Source organism: Theropithecus gelada, chromosome 9, assembly GCF_003255815.1.
Source record: "Theropithecus gelada isolate Dixy chromosome 9, Tgel_1.0, whole genome shotgun sequence".
Taxonomy (NCBI): Eukaryota; Metazoa; Chordata; class Mammalia; order Primates; family Cercopithecidae; genus Theropithecus; species Theropithecus gelada.
This window is the reverse complement of record NC_037677.1, coordinates 46649075-46674042: the sequence shown is the minus strand read 5'-3', so window position 1 is coordinate 46674042 and position 24968 is coordinate 46649075. Positions and strand designations below refer to the sequence as shown.

Genomic DNA, 24968 nt, shown 5'->3' with positions numbered 1-24968 from the left:
GGGTTTTTGGTTTGGTGATGCTCAACCTCCTTTAGATTAGCAATATTTAAGCCTAAAAATGGTGGCCTTTTATTTATCAGCCTGTATGTTATATCCATTCATCTCCCTCTCAACCTGAGACCAACCAAAGCACTCAACTTGGACTGGAAGGCAGCTACCTTGATCTGGTCTTTGCGGCCGAGCGGCTGTCATTGTCAGGTTGAAAAACATAATCAAGTGTTTGAGAAAGACTAGGGTCCATAGTCTTGTCTCCTGCTAATCCTGCTTCTTCAGAAAATTATTCTGTATCTGCCTCAGTTTGTGGTACAGAAGCAATAGATTTTTCTCTTTTTTTAATAAATATAATTTTATTCTAAAGGAATATTATTATATGGCAACATTTTGAGAACCATAGAGGCTCCTTTGAAATGTTGTTAGAAAATCACTTAAGTCATATTTTTTATTAATAAATTGATGCCATTTTCAGGCACAGTATTTTTTTATGAAGCTTTTGGGCAAGTACTATATAGCATAATTCAAAATATACCCATTTACAGAATCCAATTAACCATTTTTCTGCTCACAATTATATGATGGCTGATTTCTGCCTACATTATGATATATAACTGCTCTATAGAACATGTAACAGAATTTCATAACGTCAGTTATATTTAAACTCTACTTTAAAAATCTTTCAAGATATAAGAATCAAGCTATCAAATATGGAGTTTTTAACAAGTCATAGATTTTTTTTAAATCTGAAAACTTTTAAACTGAGATTTTTATAGCCCAAAGGCAAAGGGAGCTTCTTTCAGCACTGCTGTATTCTCTTCCATGTCTGCCTTCCTCGCGGCTAGCTCTGTCCACATTCTTCTGGCTCATGTAGGACTCTGTTGAGAGTGGCAAGAAGCATCCAGCAAACACCCACATTCTGAAATTTCCAACTGTTTCCTTTAGAGAAAGCACTGACTTTGAAAGGTATTGCAGGAATCAGTTGATCGACTGCTATGGCATGGCATAAACAGAATTTCCAGACCACCATATTTATGTACAGCATTTAAAATATGTTTTCACTTTTGCTACCAGCAACACCGCCCTTCTTGGTAATAATTAATATACAGCCTTTACTAATAATTAGCATACAGGCTTTCCTTCTGCAAGAGAGCACTCACCCCAAATAGTGGCGGAAATAGACTGGTGGTTAATTTCTCTTTCACGGAAAACCTAGTTAGAACTAGTGCAGGGCTAATAGGCAACCATAGTGTTGGGACACAGGCTCCTTCTCTTTTGTCACTCTGACATCCTTAGGGTTTTAGCTTCATCTGATTGATACAAACTGGCTTGACACCATGACTTCATTCTTACCAGGGGAGAGGGAAAGGGGCGAGGCACATTCCTTCTGAAGTGCATGACCGAGAAATTGCAAAAATTATTTCTGCTAACATCTCACTGCTGAGAACCTAATCTATGGCACGTTGGCTGCACAAATGCCTGGGAAATGTAGTCGCTATTCTGGGCGGTTAGAGGACTTCTATTACTATAGAAGGGGACAATAAGTATTGGGGGACAATTAGCAGTCTCTGTCCTGGGATGACCCCCCAAATGAAATGGGGGATGGATTGTGGGGAGCTGAAAAAGCAACAGATGTCTACTACAACGCCTCTCCTCTGAGAACTCCAGTCCCTTCTATTCCCTTCAATCCTTGTGACCTAATTGTCCTTTGGGCATGTCTCAGGTCCCCTGAAATCTCCCATCATGTAGGCTTTGGGGTCAAGGCACCTCTGGTTTGGCTTATATTGTCAGCTTCCAGCCCAAGACTGGCATTTATTAGGGACTCAGAAAAATGTCTGTGGAACTAATCTGAGGTAGTAGTAGGTATTTCTGAATCAACTGCCTTCCATTCATTCATTCATCCATCCATCCAGCCAGCAAGCATCTATTATATGCTAGGTCCCGGGGAGTCAGCATCTTTTTATCAGACAAAACGACAGCCTTTTCATTTATGGCTCTTTTGGCTAGAGGGGTCTCTTGTACCCTAGAGATATTTTTGCTAGAAAAGCAGATGCTGTTTAACTGAATCAAAGCTCTCTCTTTCTTAGGCATTGATACATTCCAACTTAGCATTTCCTCTAAGACTTGCACAGAGGCTGTCCCCAGTGGTCATTTGTGCTTTGGGCCAGCTCAGTGTCAGGTTTCCTTGGTCTGGCAATGGTAACTTGCCCTTTCCTTTGGGGAACAACTCTTCCCTAGTCTCTGTGACCCACTGTCAGCCCTATTGCAGGGCCCCACCCTCTTGGGAAGAGCAATGACACAGGCTGGCCAATTGAAGAGATCTCTCTCTGGTCCAGGACTGTCAAGTAGGGTCAGTAAGACTTGATTTGTGGGTTGTTTAGATCCAGAGATGTGAGGATGTAGATTTAAGGTTGCCAGCAACCTTCTTTCCCAAGAGGAGAGAGATTACAGTACCTCAGTACTACCCCCCTCATTTCTTCTTACTCTGCTGTTACATAAAGAAGTCACCTCTTTCCTCCTATTGAACTCCTGAATCTCAGCCCATTGAAGATCTTATTGTCAGTAGCAATTCTGGCTCCTGTATCTCCCGTCCACTCCTTCTCAATGGGTCCTTTTCCCTAGCTGTCAAATGTGCTCAGTTTGTTACAATGTGCAGTGGATATTTGTTTCTGGTCACTCAGGCTTCAACCTCCCTGCCGGGGAAAAAACTCTTGTGAGCAGTCTCAGTGGGGCAGTGGGTGCTCCTAGAGAGGCACTGGGCCAGGTATTCCTCCAGTTATGTCGGTCCAAGGGCAGAGGGCAGGTGGCCATAGCTCAGCCAAATGAACTGCCACTCCACTGGGATTTTGAATCTTGAGTTGAGAGACACACCAAGGACAATGGACACGAAACCTTTCTATGGAGGTGGCACTGGGCAGCAAGTGGTTCCTCCTGTCGGGATCTGGAGTCACCTGGCTCCTGCCTTGAAGAATACAGATGAAAACATTAGCATCTGGAGCTCCCTGCGATCTTTTGACATATCCCCTTTTTGCTTACTTTAAAAAAAAATTTTTTTTTTTAGACTCCTGCTCTGTTGCCTAAGCTGGAGTGCAGTGGCACGATTTCTGCTCACTGCAACGTCCACCTCTCGGCTTCAAGCGATCCTCCTGCCTCAGCCTTGAGAGAAGAGGGGACTACAGGGGCATGCCACCATGCCCAGCTAAGTTTTCTTTTGTTTTGTTTGTTTTTGTTTTTTGTTTTTTTTTGAGACGGAATCTTGCTCTGTTGTCTAGACTGGAGTGCAATGGTGGCGTGATCTCGACTCACTGCAATCTCTACCTCCCAAGTTCAAGTGTCCCGATTCTCGTCTTAGCCTCTCAAGTAGCTGAGATTACAGGCGGACACCACCATGCCCGGCTAATTTTTTTGTATTTTTAGTAGAGATGGGGTTTCACCATGTTGGCCAGGCTGGTCTCAAACTCCTGGCCTCAAGTGATCCACCTGCTTGGCCTCCCAAAGTGCTGGGATTACAGGTGTGAGCCACTGCGCCCGGCCGTCCCTTTTTGCTTAACTTAACCAGACTTGTTTTCGGTTGTTTGAAATAAAGGAAACCTACTACAGGATGCAGCATATTAATACACGCAAGCAAGCAAACAAAAAAAAAAGCATTAAAAAAATGCCTCTCTTGACCCCACATTCCTTCCCAAGTGACACCTTTCTTCTCCTCTTTATGGCATCTGCACACGCACCATCTCTAGTTCTCTCCTCCAGCTCACCCCCCAACCCACGCCAGTGGCTTCTGCCTCTGCCACCTCACTGAAGGCGTTTGCTCCAAGCACTCTGTGTCACCATGATGTCCCAGTTTCCTGCTGTCCTTTCTGGCTGCTCCTCCACCCTTTGTCACCAGGTGACTCACAGATGGGTCCTAAGCCCTCTCCTCACTCTACTCTTTCCCTGAAGACCTTATCCACCCCTGTGACTTCAGCAACCACCCCATGTCCGTGACACCCAGACTTCTGAAAATCTCCGGTCCTTGGCGGGGCGTGATGGCTCACGCCTGTAGTCCTAGCACCTTGGGAAGCTGAGGTGGGCAGATCACTTGAGATCAGGAGTTCAAGACCTGGCCAACATGGTGAAACCCCACCTCTAGCAAAAATACAAAAATTAGCTGGGCGTGCTGATGGGCACCTAATCCCAGCTACTCAAGAGGCCGAGGCAGGAGAATCGCTTGAACCTGGGAGGTGGAGGTTGCAGTGAATCGAGATCACACTATTGCTCTCTAGCCTGGGTGACAAGAGTGAAATCCCAAATCAAGGAACGAAAACAGAAAAACCCCATCCAGTCCAATATGTGCAACCCGCCTGTCCACATGGTGCCTCAAACATCCCAGTGTGCCCCCACTGGACTCCTGAGTGCACCCCACACTCATTCCTCTTCTGTTAGGGTTCAGAGTCTCAGCAAATGGCAGTTGGCCCATGTGGTCCTCAGGCCTGAGCTGCTCTCTACCAAAGCAATCTACACATATCCATCCCCTCCTTTCTCCATGCAGTGCAGCTTGTACCTCCAGGACCCAACCCAGGAGGAGCTCAGTAAATATTTGATCAAGTGACTGATAGCAGCAATAACACTCCACGGGACACATTCACAAACACCCTCTTCCCCCAGCCTTGTTATGTAGATATAATTACTACCACTCTGCAGATGAGGAAACTGATGCCCAGAGAGATGAACAGTTTTACTTGGGTGTGGGGTTGCAGAGCCAGTGAATATGTGGGGGAGTTGAGATTGGAATTCAAGTCTGACTCCCCATTCTGGGTTCTCCTGCGGCAGCTGCCACAGCCAGGGGAGCCTCCTTGCCAGGGCATGAATGGAAGAAGGGGGCCAATTGGACAAGAAGCAAAGCCCTGGTGGTGAGGGCCAGCCAGCTGTGTCCGCAGGTCGATTGCATGGCAGACATCTCCTGACGCCCAGCCCCAAGAATGCTTCCTTGAAACACACACAGTGAGGTTCTTGGTTCTTGAGATGTCCTGGGAGCTGAGAGCCCCAGGTTTGGGGCCTGGATCTGGCACCAACTCTCAGGGTAACCACAAGCAGTCCATCCCTTCTTGGGGCTCAGCTGACTTCACTAAAAAGGGAATATGAGTAAGATGCCTAAGATGTGGAAGCAGAGGTCCTAATTCCTGGACAGGGGCAGAAGTGGGTAGTGTCCTCGACAAACAAATCCCCTATTTGCCTCCTTTAAGCAGGATCCCCCTACCCGGCAGTGTGTGCTGGTGAGGACCAAGCCTGGGACCTGACGTGGACACCCCTGTGGGCATTTGGCGAACGGCAGCCATCTGCCAGAATCTCAGAGCTGCTCTCAGACCTCGCTGGAGATGGTTACTTGGGGCAGTCTGGATCTCTCTGGGCAAACTGAGGTCCTTTGCTCCCCAAACAGGGAGAATTAGAGATAGTGTTGGCTCGCAGGCACTAGAAGGGAGGAGCGCAGACCTCTCCGCACAGGGCTGGGCCAACAAGTTAGGGCTCTTGGGACAGCCGACAACAGAGAAGTGCCAACACTGGTGGGTCCAGAGTTGGTGGGTTCTTGGTCTAGCTGACTTCAAGAACGAAGTCACGAACCCTCGCAGTGTTAGTTCTTAAAGACGGTGTGTCCCGAGTTTGTTCCTTCTGATGTTCAGACGTGTCCGGGCTTTCTTCCTTCTGGTGGGTTCGTGGTCTCGCTGACTTCAGGAGTGAAGCTACAGACCTCCGCGGTCAGTGTTACAGCTCTTAATGGCCACATGCACTCATACAGTGAGCATCAACAAGATTTATGGCAAAGAGCAAGAGAACAAACCTTCCACAGCACCGAGAAGAACAGAGCAGATTGACAAGGACCCCCGCAGATTTGGGCAGCCTGCTTTTATTCCCTTATCTGACCCCACCCACATCCTGCTGATTGGGCCATCTTACAGAGAGCTGATTGGTCTGTTTTGACAGGGTGCTGATTGGTGCGCTTGCAAACCTTGAGCTAGACACAGAGTGCTGATTGGTGCCTTTACAATCCTCCGGCTAGACACAAAAGTTCTCCAAGTCCCCACCGGACTCAGGAGCTTAGCTGGCTTCACCTAGTGGATCCCGCCCTCCAACGGCAGGCGTAGCTGCCCGCCAGTCCCGCGCCATGCACCCGCACTCCTCAGCCCTCGGGCGGTTGATGGGACCTGGCGTCGCGGACCAGGGTGGGAGGCGTGGGCCACGCAGGAGCCCACAGCGGTGGGGAGGCTCGGGCATGGCGGGCTGCAGGTCCCGAGCCCTGCCCCGCGGGGAGGCAACTGAGGACCGGCGAGAATTCGAGCGCAGCGCCGGCGGGCAGGCACTGCTGGGGGACCCGGCGCACCTCGGTCCGCCGAGCCACGCCCACCCGGAACTCGCGCTGGCCTGGGAGCGCCGCGAGCGGCCCGGTTCCCGCCAGCGCTTCTCCCGCTACACCTCCTCGCAAGCAGAGGGAGCCGTTTCTGGCCTCCACCAGCCCAGAGAGGGGCTCCCACAGTGAAGCGGCGGGCTGAAGGGCTTCTCAAGCGCGGCCAAAGTGGGCGCCGAGGCTGAGGAGGCGCCGACAGCGAGTGAGGGCTGCGAGGGCTGCCAGCACGCTGTTACCTCTCACTGCGACCCAATTATGTGATACTGGAGCCCAGAGATAGTACAGTACCTCATACCATGCGGCCCTGGGTGGACAGCAGGAATCCCTTGCGGGTGGAGGGAGGCCGGGGCTGCCTGTCCCTGTGCCCTGAAGCTGGCCAGCGGTTGTGGAAACTGGGGGACGTTGAGGGAACGGTACGCCCAGGTCCTCAGCCTCAGTGTGGAACCTGGCGATCCCAGGGCCTGGGCTGGCTCCCCGCATCGTGGGACCGGAAAGGCGCGGCGGCGCTGCGGGGAATTGCAGGGAAGAAGGCGGGCTCCGGTGGAGGTGGCTCATCCCCGCACGGTCACTGCCCTTGCCCGCTGTTGGGGTGCGCGGCAGGGAGACTGAAGGCCTCAAGTTGGGCTGGGTAGCGGCACGTGGGCGGGGAAAGGGGTAGTAGATTACTGGTCTTCAGGGGCGGGGCTGGAGATGCAACCCTGGGGAAGGAGTCTATCAAGGCTGGGCTCTTGGGGGGCGGTGGAGGGCTCCGGGGGCCAGGTCAGGCCAGAATCATGGAGCTCAAAGGACTGGAGTGAGGTTTGGGGTCCGTGAGGGTGGAGCTCCGAGGATGGGACTGTGGGTCCACGATTTCTGACCTGGGGCTGGAAAATTCGAGGCTAGTGGAGACCAGGCCTGGTATCCTAGAGGAAAGGGCCCTATAGGAAGGGGGTCTAGTGGGCGGGATCGGGAGCCAGATAATTGTGAGAGGCGGGGCTGGGATGGCGAAGGCGAGAGGAAAGGGGTAGCCACCGGCGCGGAGATCTCAATGCGGGGCGTGGTGCGGAAGGGAACTGGAGCGAGGGGGCGGGGCTACGAGGAGGTGGACTTGCGGGGCTGGGTCTGGGGCTGGAGGATTGTGGGGAGCTGCGCCTATACACCCGGGACGGTGGGGTTGCGTCGGGGAAGTGAGAGTGTTGGGGGTTAGCCGGGCAGCCTGGAGAACAGGCGGTCGTGGTGCGCGCGGGGCCGAAAAGATCGAGGACAGTGGGGACCCGGCCTGAGGAGGGGTCGGGAAGGAGGAGTGGGGGCGCGCGGACGCAGGTCCCGGGGCGCAGCGGGGCGGGGGCGGGTTCCGGAGCGGGGCGGGCCCAGGTGAGCGAGGTCTCCGCCCGCCGCCCCTCCCGCCGCCCCGGTGCCGGCGGCCCCGCTGGCCCCTCCCTGTACCCGGCGCTGGCTCCGCGGGCCAGGCCGACGGCGGCGAGCGGCGTCTCGGGCCCAGGCCGGGTCGGCTCCGGCTCCATCTTGGGCCGCGGCACCTGGCACCTGTGGCAGCAGCATGAGCAGCGCTTCCCTCGGCCTGCGCGGCCCCGGCGGGCGAGAGGGTGAGAGGCCGGCTCCGCGCGCGCCCGTGGGGGCGGGGGGCGTGGTGGGCCGCACCTCCCCCTTGCTGAGCCCTAGAACCCACTCCTCCCTGCTCCTGCGCTCAGACCCTCGGCATCCTGGTCCCTGCCCAGCGCGCAGAGCTACCGGTGACCGCATCGCACTCCCCGCTCTCCGCCTCTCATTGTCCTGCCCTGTCTTCTTCCCTCTTTCACATTTCCTCTTCCCATTCTCCCATTTTTCACAAATCTGTCCGGGACCCTGTCTCCTCGGCCTCCACCCCTGCTGCCATCGCTCCTCCCTCTCCCCTTCTTCCTCTTCCCTTCCTTCAGCCTCCTGCGCCGCCTACCCCGCCCCCAGCCTTGCTGCCCTTTGGCTCCTCCTGCCCCGCATCCTTACCCCGGCCCACAGCCCCATTTGCCTGTAGTCGCTGCCTTTGCTTCTGAGAAGGTCTGTAGCCTCGTTTCGGGCCCGTATTGAGCCCCCTTCTCCCTAAGTCCGGGTGGGCTTTGTGCAGCAGGGGCGGGAAGGGAGCTGTGCTGGGCGAGGCTGCGTGGTGCGGTGCGTTCAGGCCTTTGGCCCCACAGCAGGGGCGGCCTGTGCTTGGCGTGCAGAGTGCAACTGGGTAGGCGCTGTTACTGCAAACGGGCCTGTGTGTCCCAGGCTGGGGCGTAACTGCTTGTGAGCCTGCAGATGGGGACACACCGGCTGCCTAGGCTGCTTCTAGGCTGAGGCACCTTCTCCACCTAGCTGCCCCCCAGGGAGTGTGGGCAAATCCTCCCCAGGGGAGGAACGTTGGGCGCCTAGGCCTCTTCCTGGTGAGCAGAGCCTCATCCATGGGGTCACTGACCCCACAGTTACCCCAGAACCCTTTGCTGGCACAGCTTGTGACCTGGGGCATGTAGCCCTTAAGGCACGTTCATTGTGAAGGGCAGGTTTTGTCTCCTCCAAACCCTCCATTTAGGAATGCTGCCTGCTGCGTTGCCCAGGGTTGGCCCTGAGTGTTCCTATCAGGCGCCGTTCACTCTGGGGTGGATTAAACCACCTTCTGGAGGGTGCTGTATCCCCACTGTGCAATGGGGGGTTTGTGTTGTGTGCATTCCTGCCTGGTCCCTGAGAGGTAAGGTCCATATTTTAACATAGAACCAATTTTCCTGCCTGACTGTATAGGTTTGCTTTTTCTATTTTGGTTTTGCTGGACACATAAGTCATCATCCAAACGCTTGCCACTTAACAAGAGAGGACTTGGGCCAGGCGCTGTGGCTCACTCCTATAATCCCAGCACTTTGGGAGGCTGAGGCAGGCGGATCATCTGGGGTCAGGAGTTCGAGACCAGCCTGGCCAACATGGCAAAAACCCCATCTCTACTAAAAATACAAAAATTAACTGGGCGCGGTGGTGCTCGCCTGTAGTCCCAGCTGCCGGGAGACTAAGGCGGGAGAATCGCGTGAACCCAGGAGGCAGAAGTTGCAGTGAGCGGAGATTGAGCCATTGCACTCCATCCTGGGAGACAGAGCAAGACTCTGTCTCACAAACAAACAAACGAACAAAACCAAGAGGGGACTTAGATGGATGCCATAGTGTCATCTGAGATGGAGTCCATTTGTGGTGGTCTTGGTAGTCCCCCTGGGCATATCCCAAAGGCCTGGGCTCCTCTGCTGGGGCAGCATCGCGGGAGCTGGACTCTCTAAGTTGACCCAACGATTTCTATGTTTGGGCTAGTCTGGAAGTGTCTGAGAAGTGGGGGCTTTTTACTCAAAATGACATTGGTTGATTGCTACATAGGTGGTTGATCTTGCAGTTGCCGACACGTGGAACCTGAGGCAGCAGGACAGCCTGGCGTTGGCCACGGGACATTGGCCACAGCCATAGCAACTTCGGCATCAAATGGGGCAGGAGAGAGAACATTAAGGTATCGTTCAAAGAACACTAGTGTCTTAGATACTTCTGTATGCCTCTTCTTTATCTCGTCCCAAAAGATCTTCCCAGGGTCCCATTAGGGCAAAACCAGAACCTTCTGCATGGTTATAAAGGCAGGGTGGGCATGCCATTCTGGGCATTTAAAGTGCAGACTCTAGACTTGTATGCATGCGTAGCCTCCTAGGTTAAGATTTAAAATAGGCTCTGGGAAACCTACTTTGGTAATAGGGAGACTGGGGACTCTGATGGTGACTTGATTCTAGGATGGGATGAAGGTAGCGAGGATGGGCAGCAAGACGAGGCTAACCTATGGGGTGTCTCGGTGGCTTCTGAAAAGGGCCTGTCTGCCCCCTAGTACTAATACTTGTTATACCGTGAACTTAAGCTGCTCTTGATGGGAGAGGAGAGAGAAGATTATTGTTAACAAACACTGTTGCAGACAGTGCACATGCTGTCACATTTAGTCTTCACAACAACCCTGCAGGATGGGGATTTACTTCTGTTTTGCAGATTGGAGAAACTGAGGCTCAAAGAAGTTAGGGGTCCACCTGTGAGCACATGCACAGGAAGGGGAAGAGCCGCCATTGGAAGCAGAGCCCTGCCCCTTCCTCCTCACCCCTGGCTCCCTGGGAGGCCCCTCCTCTGGCCTAGTACACAGCATTGTGACAGGCAGTATGGAAGCCTCCTTCCCGCAGTACTCCCCTCAGAGCCCTTCCTTCTGAGCTGGGAAGGCCAGGTTGTAGTTGGCCAGGTCAGTTCCTTGGGATTCTGAATTAGCAACTCTCAGCTGTGTGTTCTTTGACATTTCTGAGCTTCTCCAGGCCTCAGTTTTGTCACCTGCCACTTGTGGAGGGGGAAGGGGGAAGGGAACCAGTAGATCCATAGCCCACCATGGGGCTCTCTGGGTGGTGACTAGCCCTGGGTGCTGGGCAGCCCTCTGGTGAGACAGGCATAGTGGGATGCTCGTTGCTGATGGCTTCTCAATGGGTCTTGGTGGGGGTCTGAGGACCTCATTCCACCTGTCTCCTCAGGGGCCAGAGGCTGCTGGCCTGGCTGTTTGTGGCCCCCTCCCTGGGAGGGTGGTGGGTTTGGCCAGAAGCTGTGTAGGTGTCCAGATGGGCCTTCCCTGGGGTCTTGGACCTGCAAATGAGTGGTTTTCTCCCTGCCAGGGGCTGTCCCAGTCAGGAGGAACACCTCCTGCCCTCCTCATTCTTGCAGCCTCAGGAGCTGCTAAGAAGCAGTTGGGCAGGTGGGGATCCACTCAGTGACTTGTTCCATGGCATGTCATGAGCACGATTGGCAGGGCCAGGCCAGATCAGTAAAAAGGTCGAGAGCTGTGAGGCACAGGCCTGCTCAGTGCTCGAAGGGGAGAGGAGCTCAGATGTCCCCGAGCTGTGTGCCCTTGGGGGTCACTAAGCCTCTCTGAGCTTATGGAATTCTCCTGTCTGTAGAATGGAGATAATGACTGTCTCAAGAGGTTGCTTGCACAGTTACGTGAGACAATGTGTGCAAAGGATGTGGCACATGCCTGGCCCTTGGCGAGTGATCAGGCCCTGGCAGCTGTTATTACCATCGCTGTTACAGGCTTTACTGCCCTCCTTTGTTTGTATGTCCATCTTAGAGCTCATTGAGGGCAGGGTCTGGGTCAGAACCCTCTCTTGGCTACTCCTCCTTTTCCTGATCCTCCCAGGGACAAGTCTGGTTTCAGCCCCGTGAAGCAGCTGGGATGGGACATCCTTACCAGGCTGAGGCTGTGTTCAGAGCTGCCCAGTCCAGTACAGTAGCCATTAGCCTCATGTGGCCAGTTAGATCCAAATAAAACTTAAACATTCAGTGTCTCAGTTGCAGTGGCCCCCTGCCGAGTGCTTGGTACCCACATGCCATTGGTACCTACCTATTAGCACAGGGTAGAATCTTTCCATCATCACAGGAGGTTGTGCAGCGCTGGAGTCTCAGGGACTATAGCACCAGTATCATCCTCACTGTGGCTCAACAGCCACCAGCCGTCTCCTGAGTGCTGGGCTGCCAAGACATTTGTAATTACACAGAAACCGAGTCCCACAGCCCTTCCCGAATTTCCTCTTGGGTAGCCTTGCTCACCTGGCCGGGGAGGTTGTTTCCTGGCAGCCCTTATCAGCTTAGGGTGGGAGGGCAGGACTGGGATTGCACAAATGCAGCTGCTGCCTCCTGTCCCCACCCTGTTTCTCCAGCCTCTCCTGCCTGTCAAGGAGTCCCAGAGTGCTCTTCCTAATTCACTGCTGTGGCCAGGGCCGAGGTGACCCAGACACTTTGACCCCACTGCTCCCCTCATGCCTCTTTCCTCCTGCCCACCCCGCTCTCCACCTGAACACGTTCTTGCTTCTCTCACTCCAGGCCTGACTTACGTGGCTGGTCCTCCGGGAAGCCTTTTCTCATCTCTCACCCTAAGTGAGCTCTCCTGCCTTGGCGGGGCCCTCCCTCAGACCCCATTTTTGGCACTCAGCGCCCTCCTCTGTGGGTGTGTTCTTATATTTGCTTGTTCTCTTGGTTAGGCACACAGGAGATATTCTCTGAGTGCCAACTACATGTCAGGTCAGTGCTGGGTGTTGGACAGCCAGAGGGGAGCAGGCCTCAGGCCAGGCTTTGCCAACTTCAGGCTGGTGGGGAGGCTGACAGTTGGCCAAACTGTTCCATCCAGGCCCAGTGCTTGCTCAGGGATGAAGGCTGCCTGGCTGGAGAGTCAGGAAAGGGGCCCCAGGAAGAGACGCTGAGGTGGAGAGGGTCAGAGTTGCCCTAGGCTGCAGCTGGGTCAGGGGCCAGGGTAGTCTTTATGGCTGGGGGAAGTGACAGCGATGGCAGGGAGGGTGGGGGACAGTGAGGATGCAGGTACACTGGGCAAGAGGGGGTTAAATGTCATGCAGGGTAGGTCTGATTGGTGGTACTGGGTGGGCATCTTATCTCACTGCTGCACTGTCCCCAGGAGTACAAAAAGGTCTGAATGAATCCTATGTTCCCTAGCCCTAGAGCTGGGGACGCAGTAGGGGCTCAGGAGATGGCTGTGGAATCAATGACCAGATGCTGAATGAGTCCCTCATGGAAAAAGCTGACGCGTGGGGCCTCTCCCTGTCCCTGGAGCTGGAGGTGGGAGACAGGGAACCCTAGAGACATGCCAGCTCAGCCAGGCTAGGCTAGGGAGGATGGGGGTGGTTGGGGAAGCCCAGGGTGATTCTCAGTGTCCTCTAGTCATTGCTCCCTCATCCCGTGAACTTTCTCTGAGCTCCCACTCTGTACCAAGGAGACCCTGTCCACAGTGAGTTGGATACTGCCAGTCCCAGGAGGAAGTAGCCCAGTGTTGGGCTGTCCAGCTGTGCCCGTTAAGAGGCTATAGTACTTCCGTACTGGTTGACTAATAGCTGTTATCCCACAGCCCCACCCCCTAGGGCTGCAGTTTTGCTCTCAAAGCCCGGGCAGACTTGGCCCTCTCCCTTCCCCTCCCACACAAACCAGCCAGTAAAGAGTCGAGAGCGGAAAGAGTGGCGGCCTCCAGGACCCCACCCAAGGGCAGATTCTAACTGCTTGGGACTGATGATGAGATAATTTGCAGTGTCATCCTTGTGTCTAATGTGAGATGACCTTGATTTGAAGTGTCTGGTGTCTTGTCACCGCCTTGTGTACAACCGTATGCAAGTACCAGTCAGGCAGGCTGGGACTGAAGCTGGCTCCCTGGTGAACCTAGCACTGTGGGAGCTCACAGTAGAACCAGCTTAGGTGCTGCCACCCAACTCAACTCCACTCCCTCCCTTTCTCTCTTCTGCAGGCAGCCATGAGCTCCAGCCGCCCTGAGCCGGGTCCCTGGGCACCCCTGAGCCCCCGCCTTCAGCCCCTGTCCCAGAGCTCTTCCGGCCTGCTGGGTGAAGGCCAGGAACAGAGGCCAGAGCTCCGCAAGAGTGCCAGCAGCACCGTGTGGCAGGCCCAGCTGGGCGAGGCCAGCACCAGACCCCAGGCCCCGGAGGAAGAGGGGAACCCGCCTGAGAGCATGGAGCTGGCGCGGGCCTCTGGCCCTGAGGCACGACCCAGTGCTGGAGGCCACTGGCGGAGCAACACTGTGGGCAATGTGTCCACCATGGGCGGTGGTGACCTGTGTCGCCTGCGGGCCCCCAGTGCTGCTGCTATGCAGAGGAGCCACTCGGACCTGGTCCGTAGCACCCAGATGCGGGGACACAGTGGTGCTCGGAAGGCCAGTCTCAGCTGCTCAGCCCTTGGCAGCAGCCCTGTCCACAGGGCTCAGCTGCAGCCGGGTGGTACTTCTGGCCAGGGTGGCCAGGCCCTTGCAGGCCTGGAAAAGGACCTGGCTCCTGAGGATGGGACTTCTAACTCAGCCTGGATGCTGGGGGCGAGTCAGTTGTCAGTGCCACCACTAAACCTGGGGGACACAACTGCCCACAGCAGCAGTGCCCAAGCTGAGCCCAAAGCCGCTGAACAGCTGGCTACCACCGCCTGCCATGCTCTGCCTCCAGCTGCTCTACTCTGTGGCATGAGGGAGGTGGGAGCTGGTAGCTGCTGCCATGCCCTACCTGCCACAGGGATCCTGGCCTTTCCCAAACTAGTGGCGTCAGTGAGCGAGTCTGGGCTGCAGGCTCAGCATGGGGTGAAGATCCACTGTAAGTTGTCTGGGGGGCTCCCTGGGCACTCCCATTGCTGTGCCCACCCTTGGGGTCCCACCGGGTTAGTCCCAGAGCCTGGCTCTAGGACCAAAGATGTGTGGACCATGACCTCAGCCAATGACTTGGCCCCTGCAGAGGCATCCCTGCTGTCAGCCCAGGATGCTGGTGTGCAGGCGGCCCCAGTGGCGGCCTGCAAGGCTGTGGCCACCAGTCCGTCCCTGGAAGCGCCTGCAGCCCTGCATGTGTTCCCAGAGGTAACACTGGGGTCCAGCCTGGAGGAGACGCCGTCCCCTGTGCGGGATGTGCGATGGGATGCTGAGGGCATGACATGGGAGGTGTACGGAGCTGCGGTGGACCCAGAGGTACTCGGTGTGGCCATCCAGAAGCACCTGGAGATGCAGTTTGAGCAGCTGCAGCGAGCACCCACCAGCGAGGACAGCCTGTCTGTGGAGGGCCGGAGGGGACCACTGCGGGCTGTCATGCAGTCCCTGCGGCGCCCCAGCTGCTGTGGCTGCTCCAGTGCGGCCCCCGAGTGAGGAGCTGTGGCCCTTGGAGCTGGCCTGGGCCCACTGACTTTGTCCTAGACCTGGGCCAGGGATGATGGGGGCTCCGTGCCCCCTGGACCCACCGGCAGCTGGGCACATCTCTCACCTGAACATCGGCTGCCTCCGGACCGCAGGACTGCAGCCTGGGGCTTCCTGCCCCACACAGCTGGGCTGTTTTCTTAAGGGCTTGATTTCCAAGGGCCACATCTCTGCACCTTGTGGGTTCTGAACTTTGAGACAGGGCTTTAGCACTGTGCAGAGGGGAGATCCTGAGTTTTCTGTAAAAAATGACCTTTTGTTCACTCCACCCTCAGAACTCTGCCATGTTGCCTCCTCAGACTCTTGGCTTTATTTGAAAGCAGTGCTGAGAAATAGTGAATTCTCGACAGGAAGTGTGAGGCCCCAGTGACAGGGACTGCCTGGGTCTTTAGGGAAGGGGACTGATGTTATCAGAGGCCTCCTGTGTACCACATACTGTGCTTGTCCTGTCTTCACCTCTTCATCCTGGTTTACAGATGAAGTGACAGACATTTGGCAAGGCTGTAGCCATTGTGGCCCACACTGGACAGCTTGAAGAGGTGGGACTGAGATTCAAAGCCAGGGCTGGCTGAGCCTGGGGTGTTTCCCCGTAGCATGTGCCCGGTCCAGTCAGTGCAGTCATGTACAAGGAGAATTTACTGAGCCCTTACTCTGTGCTGGGTTCTGTGGATCTGTGGTGAATGAGACAGAGGCTGCCCTTGTCCTGGCTGAGCTCATGGCGTGGGTTGTGGATGGCAGGGGAGGATGCTGACCATTACGGAGGGCTGCCAGGCTTCCAGGGTCACTGTGTCAGAGGCTGTCCTGAGGAAGGGGAGAATGGGTGGCCACCTGCCCTAAAATCAGTTGCAAAGCCTAAAATTGCACTATTTTCACCTCATTCTGTCGGCTTAAGGATTTCTCCCCAACTGATGTAATTCGTGGAAGGAGGGAGCACAGGAATGGAGGGGGACAGGGAAGGAGTTTTGCCCTGGCCCTGGGGTAGGGGCTGTGAGGTTGTGGGGGCTCGCTTGCCCACATGACCTGACCTAGGCTAGGCAGTGGGGGCCAGGGGCCTTGGAGAGACAGAAACAGGGGTTTGGCACAGTCTGACTTCGTTGCCCAAAGATTTCCCAAGGCCTGTGAGGAACGGGAGTCGGCTTGTGTTCTTGTTCTGGGTCTTGGTCTTGAAGATCCTAAGTTCCTGGGACACAGCCCCCCAATCCACCCTTGCGAGGGACCAAAGGGCTAGTGTGGGGTCATGGCCCGTGATCTGGCGTGTTTCTGGGGCTGCTTCTGCACCTAGAAGCCCAGAACCCCAAAACTGGTGGCTTACATTTCCCCATCCTCAAAGACCTGGTACTCACTGAGGTGGAAATGACTCATGCAACGGTGGGTGAATTTGTAAAGCAAGAGTGGCATTTCCACAGGCCACAAGGACAAAGTGAGAAAGGTGTGCGTCAGGTCAGATGCCTCCTGAGGCCCCACGATGGACCATTCTCACCCGTAAATGTGTCTTTCCCGTATGCATAGGTGCACCCCTTCTTGGGATTCTGGGGCTGTCAGTTCCTTTGTGTATGGTGCCAGAGCAGGCAGCTCACGTTCTGGGGAGTGACACATGGGTATATGCCATCTTCATGCGTGGCTCCCCATGGAGTCTCCAGAAACCCCAGCCTGTTGGGGCCACATGGGTGGAGGGAGAGCAGGACCTGCCCGGCAGATGCTACAGCCTGGTCAGATACTTGGATGTGCCAGTCCTGCCGGGGCCATGATGAGTTTCTGCAGTGGCAGCTCATTTGGGGTGTGTGTTGGGTTGGGAGGTGACCAGGGGTCCCCATTGTGAAGATCCTGGTGTAACTGAGGAAAGGAACTTTAGGGAACTGTGGAAGGGGTTGGGGGTACCAGATTTCAGTTTAGAAATATCCATTTGGCTTCCAGTGGAGAAGAGCAGGGTGCAGAAGAGGTGGGAGGCAGGAGCCCAGGAGTATGTGCTGGGGGACGCCAAGGAGGGGCCTGTTTAGGAGCAATGGAGTGGGCAGCTGGGAACTGAGTTCGTACATGTGCACACACACGCATTCACAGGCACACGTGTGCAGTGGACTTGGGGAGGAGGCATTTCAGGATGCTGAGGTTTCCCGTTTGAGCAAGAGGAGGATGAGGCCACTACCTGGAACAAGGTGAATGGCATGTTCAGCAGGTGCAGAAAGGGCCAGATGCCACAGGGTTTGGCAGGGACCAGTGAAACCCATTTCATGAAGAGACTTTCTTCTCTGTCACATGCAGATTCTCATACATTCACGCTGGCTGGGTACCACTCTGTGCTACCTCCATGTTGCCGCACGTCTCCAGGATGGCAGCCGGGCTGGGCTCAGCCAAGCTCCCATTCACCTCATCGTCACTGAGATGAATATTTGTGGTGCTGGAATCCAACACCTGCGTCTTGGCTGGGGCCCCAGACCACTCCTGGTAAAACCACGATCTTTGTCTCCCTAGCCCGGTTGCACAGCTGCTGCTGACAGGTCTACCGGGAGTGACTGCAGCCTCATTTCTGACTGGAACTGGAGACCCCTCCCATCCCCACTTGCTGTGACCTCTCCTGGGACAGGCCTGATACCTGCAGTGGTTTAGGGCCCCAGAGCATGGCCAGTGGTTTAGTTTACAGATTTCCTCCCCTTGGACTCGAGATTTCTGGCCAGAGTTTCTGGGTCCCTTTCAGGCCCTGCTGTGGGAGGCATTGGAGTTTACTGTTGATGTGTTTGGATTTGAATTCAAAATAGATACAAATTCAGAGGTCAGAGCTTTGCCAGACCCTAGCAGGGATGGGGCATCGGTCCTGGCTGGTCTTGTTTACTTTGTCATGGTAAATTCTGCTTTTTGGAGCATAAATCCCAGAGTTCTAGAGCCCCTTGTCTCAGCAGGAATCCCCCCTCTGTCTTCTCCAGGGGATCCCCACTTCTGCCCACCTGCTCTCCTTCTGTGGCATTCGGGACCTCCGACAGCTGAGGCCTGGCTTCCTGGAGTTTGTCACCTCTGGGCATGCCTGTCTTGTGTCCAGGACACAAGACATGCATCCCTTGTCTGGCCCCAGGCTGCCATCACTCTCACAAGAAACTTGTAGAGTGGAGCTGGCCTGAGGTCACAGTGCTGATGGTGGTGGAAAAGCAGGGATGGCCTGTTCCACTGTGATCTTACCTCCTGTGTCACCTGGATTGGGTCTCCGTCCCCCTAGACATGTTAGATCCTGACTTTACGAGAGCTGAAGGGGTCTCCGGCACACAGGTCCTAACACTTTGGGCTGGGGTCGGCCACTGTAGCTTAGTGGGCTAAAGCTGGAGTTTGAATCTTGGTCCACACCTATAGCCATGTGATCTTGGGCAAGTTGCAAGCCTTGATGATCTTCCTCATCTGTAAGATGGGGTGACGATGGTGCCTCCTTCACATGCTTGGTGTGGAGATTAAATAGAGTAACCCAGGTAGTGCCTGGCACTGAGTTAGTGCTCAGCACACAGGCTGGTAGTGTTGGGCACCCCTCTCATAGACACATTCAGGGGCCAGCTCTTACCTTGCTAGCTTGGCTGTGATCAAAGCCCACATCCCACTTCCTTAAAAGTTCCTTGTTCAGAGCCTCTTTCCAGGTTCTTTGCCCACAGCTTTGCACCCTGCCTCGGACTTGTGCCTTCTGAAAGGGGCCTCTGAAAATGTAGTTCCCAGAGTACATTGAGGAGGGCTACCCCAGCCCTCACCACTCATCTTGGGTTGGGTTCTCCAGAAGCTTCTGCTGAGATGAGGATGCTGGAGTTAACAGGGAGGGGAGAGCAAATTAGGGGAGGGACAGAAGGCAAGGCAGGGTGTGATTTCAGTCCAAGCCAGACCCTAAAGGGGAGCCCTGGGTGCAATCCCACCTCAGAGTAAGGACTACCCAGGGGTGGAGATGTAGCCTCCAGGCACTTCTGCTCTCTGGCACGCAGGCTAGGAAGCTCTAGAAGCCCCAGGGTAGGTCTCCCCATGGAGTTGTAGGGCCTATTTTGGGCGAAGTTGTGCACAGAAACCACCAGAGGGAGTCACAGGCATTTGGGGGTGCACCCACTGACATTTGCGTCCGTCTCATGGCAAGCTTGTGGCCCACAAATGCCCAGACCTTTTCTCCATGCATTATTCTGTCTCAGTTTTGTTCATGCCAAGCAGTCTTGGTTCGTTAAATGCAGAGCTTGGCATGTGCCCATGTTAAATTCCTTCTCTTTTTTCATTCTGGCCTGGCCTGATTTTGCCATCTGAAGCTATGACTAGTCCTTTATCAGTTTTCATCCAACTTTTCAGGCAGGGCAGGGCTGGTATGAAGCCCAGGACGTATCGCTGGGACATCCTGTAGGTCTGTGAGATTCCCAGGTCCCTCCAAATCCACACCTTCATCATGAGCAAATTAGTTTAAGTCTGATCTGTTAAGATCCAGATCTGTCACGCCAACAGCACCCACCCGTTTTTCCCATGGCCATGGAAGGAAGGTAGCATAGCCTGACTCGAGTCCTCGTTCTCAGCAGAACTGGTTCTGTCGTGGCCACTTCCCTTTCTCAGCTCTTACCTAATTCTGTTTCATAGGCTGGTCTGCAAGTCTGAGAGCAACAGCAAGCTTAGAAGTGTGGACTCCGCCTGTTACAGTGGCTCATGCCTGTAATCCCAGCACTTTGGGAGGCTGAGGTGGGCTGATTGCTTGAGCTCAGGAGCTCGAGACCAGCTTGGGCAATATGGCAAAATCCTGTCTACAAAAAATACAAAAATTAGCTGGGCATGGTGGTGTGCATCTGTAGCCTCAGCTACTCGGAGGGTTGAGGTGGGAGGATTGCTTGAGCCAAGGAGGCAGAGGTTGCAGTGAGCTGAGATAGTGCCACTGTGCTCCAGCCTGGGTGATGGAGCCAGACCCTGTCTCAAAAAAAGAAAAGACGAGAAAGAAGTATGGACTCCACCTTCTTGCCCTTTTGTAGATTGGGAACTGCCTGCCCTTGGCCTCTTTCCTGTCCATCTCGTATTATGAAAGGTTGTTTCTGGCACACCCAGGCTCCTCTGCATGCTTCCTGGGAAGTGACTGAGGGTCAGAGGAACGGAGCCCCTCTGCAGTCGGCCGCTGGTATCTTCCCTATTGAACCCTTCTTTAGGTTTGCTAGCTCTTTTTGATGGGTGTCTTTCCAAAGCTGGCTGGGGACCTCCCTGATTGAGAGACATGGGGCTAGTTCTGTTGCTGTGGCTACACAGAAATAATAAACCAGAAAAACACCTGAAGAAAGTTGTTTACTAAAAAAGAAACAAGCGAAACCAAAGTGATATGGGCCTATAGGATTGGGGATGGGTGGCGGGCTCTGACTCCCTTGTCCCAAGAGTTGGGTGAATGTCACCTTGGCTCACTTGTGCAGTCACTCTCCAGTACTCCCGCCTGGCCTCTCCCACTCCAAGCCTGAGATAGTTCAGCAAGGAGGCAGGTCTGGCCCCAAAATACGAGCTCCCCAAGTGGATATCCTAAAATTCATCTTTCGTGGCCCTACTTTGTTGGGAGGGAATATGAAAATTGTGAGAATATGGCCATTGACATCTGGGGCTCAGGGCAGGGGGATGTGTCTAGTTTTAAGGTGTGTGCTTTTAGCCATGCAGTGCTTGCCCGGTCTGTCCTGCCTGGAGTTTTTCATTTCCCTGCAGCTTTCCTGAGAAAAGACAGAGTGTTCTTTCTCTGTATCCTATGAACATGGCCCCAGGACTGCAGTACCTCTGTGTGTGCACAGCCAAGGACAAGTCGGGGGACCTCTGCTAGTCCTGCACCCACTGCCCTGGGTGCTGTGTCATTGCCATCCCCCATTTCTCTTTGTTCTTCTTTTTTGGTTTCATGTTCTCTTTGTTCCGGGTTATTCAGAACCTGTCTGCCTCCCCGCTATCTACTGTCCTTGTTCCTGCCTCCCCCCGCTTTGTGCCAAGGATTTACTTGCCTTCACCTTCTGGCTCCGTACAGTAGTCTCTCTTCTTGTGGTCTGGGCCATTCCCCACACCAGGCCCCAGCTGTGGCTGCGTCTGGGTCTTGGCATTTCTGATTTACATGGGTCTAGGCCTTTTCTCTCCACCTGTCCTTCCCCTCTTTGGACACAAGCCAAAACATCTGAGCATCTCCTTACAGAGGGAGATCTTCCTGGGGTTGCTGTGCCAAGTTTCCATTGCTTTTGCCGAGAATGAGAAATCGGTTGTGAGTGGTCCTGCTGGGTGAATGGAAGGACTTTGGTCAGGCTGGAAGGCCACCCCATCGGTCCTAACTTTTGGTGGCCCTTGTTGGGGGCTGGTTGGCTAGGCTGCTGGAGAGGTACATCAGGTGGGTGGCACCCATCTGCTGGCTTTAGGCAGGCCATCTCCTCGTCCATGTTTTCAGAATCGTCTTGCATGGCTTGTAATTGGATTGGGGTGTGGCCTGAGCCCCTGTGGGGACACACTGCACTGACCCACCTGTGTGCTTCTCTTCTGTCAGGAACTGGATTCATGTCCAAGAGCCAGGGCTAGGGACTGGAGGAGGAGATTTCTGTCTTTGACCCCTCCGTATTAGTCCGTTTTCATGCTGCTATAAAGAACTGCCCCGAGACTGGGTAATTTATAAAGGAAAGAGGTTTAATTGACTCACAGTTCCACGTGGCCAGGGAAGCCTCAGGAAACTTACAGTCATGGCAGACTGCGAAGGAGACGCAAGGCACATTCTTCACAAGGAAGCAGGAAAGAGAATGAACGTGGGAGGAACTACCAAACACGTATAAAACCATCAGATCTCGTGAGAACTTACTATCACAAGAGCAGCATGGGGGAACCGCCCCCATGATTCCATCACCTCCACCTGGTCTCTCCCTTGACACGTGGGGATTATGGGGATTACAATTCAAGATGAGATTTTGGGCAGGGACACAGCCAAACCATATCACCTTCCCAGGCCTGAGCAAGGCCCAAGTAGGGCGCCTCTGTTGGGGCTGGAACCCTGGGAGGGGTAGAATTGTCCCCTCCACTCAGATTTGTTTCCTGTTGCTGCCCATCTGGCCCCTCTCCTGCAGCCTTCTGCCTTCCCTCTGTTCACTTCTCATTGTTAGCAGTCAACAGACTGGGAGATGGTGGCCAAGGGTGTCATTTTGTATGCAAGCTTTGTGGCTTTTGTAAGCCCAGCCTGCAACTCTTGAGGAAAACTCTCTGGTTTGATTTTTTTCTCTTCAGAGTTGGGGGGATTCAGGGAGAAGGGCAAGGGCTTCTTGTGAATTTGAATTCTTGAAGGGGTGGAAGCCCCCTGGGCTGGGGGAAGGGGTGGGGCGGGAACCAGCAGGGGTGTGGACACAGGGGGCTGGCACCTGGGATACTGTAGGACAGCTGGGCAGGAAGTCAGATGCTGTTCTATTGAAATTTTTTATATTTTATCATTTTTTTCATTAGTTTTGATTTTAAAACACTACATTAAAATAATTAAAATATTATTTATCTTATGGTTACCGAATCACTTAGTGTTGCCTTAAATTTTGTGCCTAGTCCCTGCCTGACTTCTCCTCCTCCTCTCCCACTACTCTTAGTCCCTGTGTCATAGGGACTGGGAGCAGATAGGCCCCCCAGCGTTCCTACTCTAATCTCCTACCCTGATCCGCAGTGCAGGGCGGCACTGGGGAGGGTGGCTTGTGGCTGATCCCGTGGCCTAGTTTGCGGTCAGGTGTGTGTCCCCAGACAGGCATGGGTCCGGGGCCAGGCATGGTCCTGGGCGGTGCGGCCCGTGACAGGAGCCGACACCTCCTGGTGGGCATCTGGCTCCAGAGCTGGGACCCCCGGAGCCTGCAGGGATTCAGAAGGGAGGAGTCCCGGTGGGGCGGCGCAGGGGAGGGCTCCCAAGGCCCTGAGCTGCAGTCCCGCGCCCCACTTACACCTTTGACTCCAGATGCAGCTCATCCTAGTGAGGGGCTGGATAAAAAGGCCTTCCTCTCTTTCCCCTCTAAGCTGTGCCTTTGTGCAAATCTGGCGGTGCAAACCTTTGGTCTGCCTTCATCTTTTTTTTTTTTTTTTGAGACGTCTTGCAGGCTGGAGTGCAAGTGGCACAGTCTCGCTCACTGCAACCTCAGCCTCTAGGTTCAAGCGATTCTCCAGCTTCAGCCTCAGCCTACCGAGTATCTGGGACTACAGGTGCTCACCACCACGCCTGGCTAATTTTTGTATTTTTAGTAGAGATGGAGTTTCACCACGTTGACCAGGTTGGTCTTGAACGCCTGGTCTCAAGTGATCCACCCTCTTTGGGTTCCCAAAGTGCTGGGATTACAGATGTGAGCCACTGCAGCTGGCCCCTTTACTTTCTTGATAAACTTGCTTTCACTTTACTCTGTTGACTGGCTTTTGAATTCCTTCCTGGGTGAAGCCAAGAACAGACGTAGCCTCCCAGGCTGAATCCCAGTTTGGTGGTTTGCCCCATGACACCCGCAAAGGGCTGGGCTTCCCTTCTTCCTGGGGAGGGAGTCAAGGAAGTGGCTGTGTCTTGAACACCCATTCCTCTCTCCTTTCATGCACACAAGGCCTCTTTGAGCCCCTGTCTTCCTGAGGACATGTTCAGCTGCAAGTAACTTAACTTTGAACTGAAAGTTACCTAAACAATTAACAATTATTATAGAATGTTCACCTTCCCACTGAAGAATTTAGGTGGTAACTGGCTTCAGGGCGGGCTGTGTAGCTCAGTGTGGACATGGATTCAGGTTATTTCCATATTTGTGCTTTGCCATCTTCAGAGCGTAGTGAGGGCTGTCCTTACCCCCACGATGGCTGCTGCATTTAAACTCTGGAATTCAACTGCTGGAATTCATACTTCAGTCTGTTTGACTCCAGGGCGGTCATTTTGTTTGTCTTTTCAAAAATGAAAATAATACATACTTATGATAAGAATTTAAAACAGTACAGACCTCGGCCTTTTGTTTTATTCATGATAGGAATTTCAAATAGTGTGTAAACTGAAAGTCTGACCCTCACCCTTCTCTGGAATTCCTGCGGGTTACCACTGAAAACGTTAATAATTTCCATGGACCTCCCACAAACTTCCTTGGTAATCACAAGCTCAGACCTCTGAATATTCCACACAAGTGAGATCCCACTTAGATACTATTCTGCATTAATTCTTCAAGATAGACCAGGCACTGTGGCTCACGCATTTAATCCCAGCACTTTGGGAGGCTGAGGTGGGCGGATCACCTGAGGTCAAGAGTTCCAGACTAGCTGGGCCAACATGGCGAAATCCTGTCTCTACTAAAAATACAACAGTTAGCTGGACATGGTGGCGAATGCCTGTAATCCCAGCTACAGTCAGGGGAATCACTTGAACCCAGGAGGCGGTGGTTGCAATGAGCTGAGATTGTGCCACTGCACTCCAGTCTGGGCAGCAGAGCGAGACTCTGGGAGAAAAAAAAAAAAAAAGATATGTCTTGCAGATAATACTGCCACATACAGCAATATTTCTTTATTTTCTTCCTGGGCATATTGTATTGCATAGTATACAAGTGCCTTTTAAAATTAAACCAGCCCTCTTTTTCTGGACTTTATGTTATACCTCAAATTTTTTTTAACTTAATGGATTTATTTCTTAGATGATAAATTAGATTTATTTATTATTTAGTTAGAAATAATCTTAGATTGAGAGAAAAAGTATGCAGAAAATACAGAGTTCCCCTACACTTTCTCACTCTCATACACTTTCTCCTATTATGAGCTTGCATAGTGTACAACATGGTACATTTGTTACAATTAATGCACCAATATTGATACATTACTGTTTCCTAAAGTTCGTGGTTTAAATTTACTCTTTGTGTTGGACACTTCTCTGGATTTTGAAAATCCATGTGATGTATCTCCCACTTCAATAGCATACAGAAT

The 24968-nt window shown here is 53.7% G+C and overlaps 2 protein-coding genes across 3 annotated transcripts in view; both read left to right on the top strand.

The window, feature by feature from the left end:
• Positions 1 to 24968, top strand: part of LOC112631324 (anthrax toxin receptor-like) — a 724187-nt gene that overhangs the window by 329520 nt on the left and 369699 nt on the right.
• On the top strand, positions 7498 to 15366 carry GPRIN2 (G protein regulated inducer of neurite outgrowth 2). Of its 2 annotated transcripts, XM_025396269.1 has the most exons (4): positions 7498 to 7517; positions 8916 to 9071; positions 9753 to 9863; positions 13668 to 15366. In XM_025396269.1, the coding sequence occupies exon 4, from the start codon at positions 13674 to 13676 to the stop codon at positions 15048 to 15050; it is 1377 nt and encodes a 458-aa protein (XP_025252054.1). In that variant the 5' UTR covers positions 7498 to 7517; positions 8916 to 9071; positions 9753 to 9863; positions 13668 to 13673; the 3' UTR covers positions 15051 to 15366. The 2 variants fall into 2 exon arrangements, with proteins under 2 accessions (XP_025252054.1, XP_025252053.1); XM_025396268.1 differs by lacking the exons at positions 7498 to 7517; positions 8916 to 9071 and adding an exon at positions 8384 to 8401.

Bases quoted from the DNA above. Each gene is read 5' to 3' on its own strand.
- GPRIN2 (XM_025396269.1), top strand. From the start codon at position 13,674: ATGAGCTCCAGCCGCCCTGAGCCGGGTCCCTGGGCACCCCTGAGCCCC.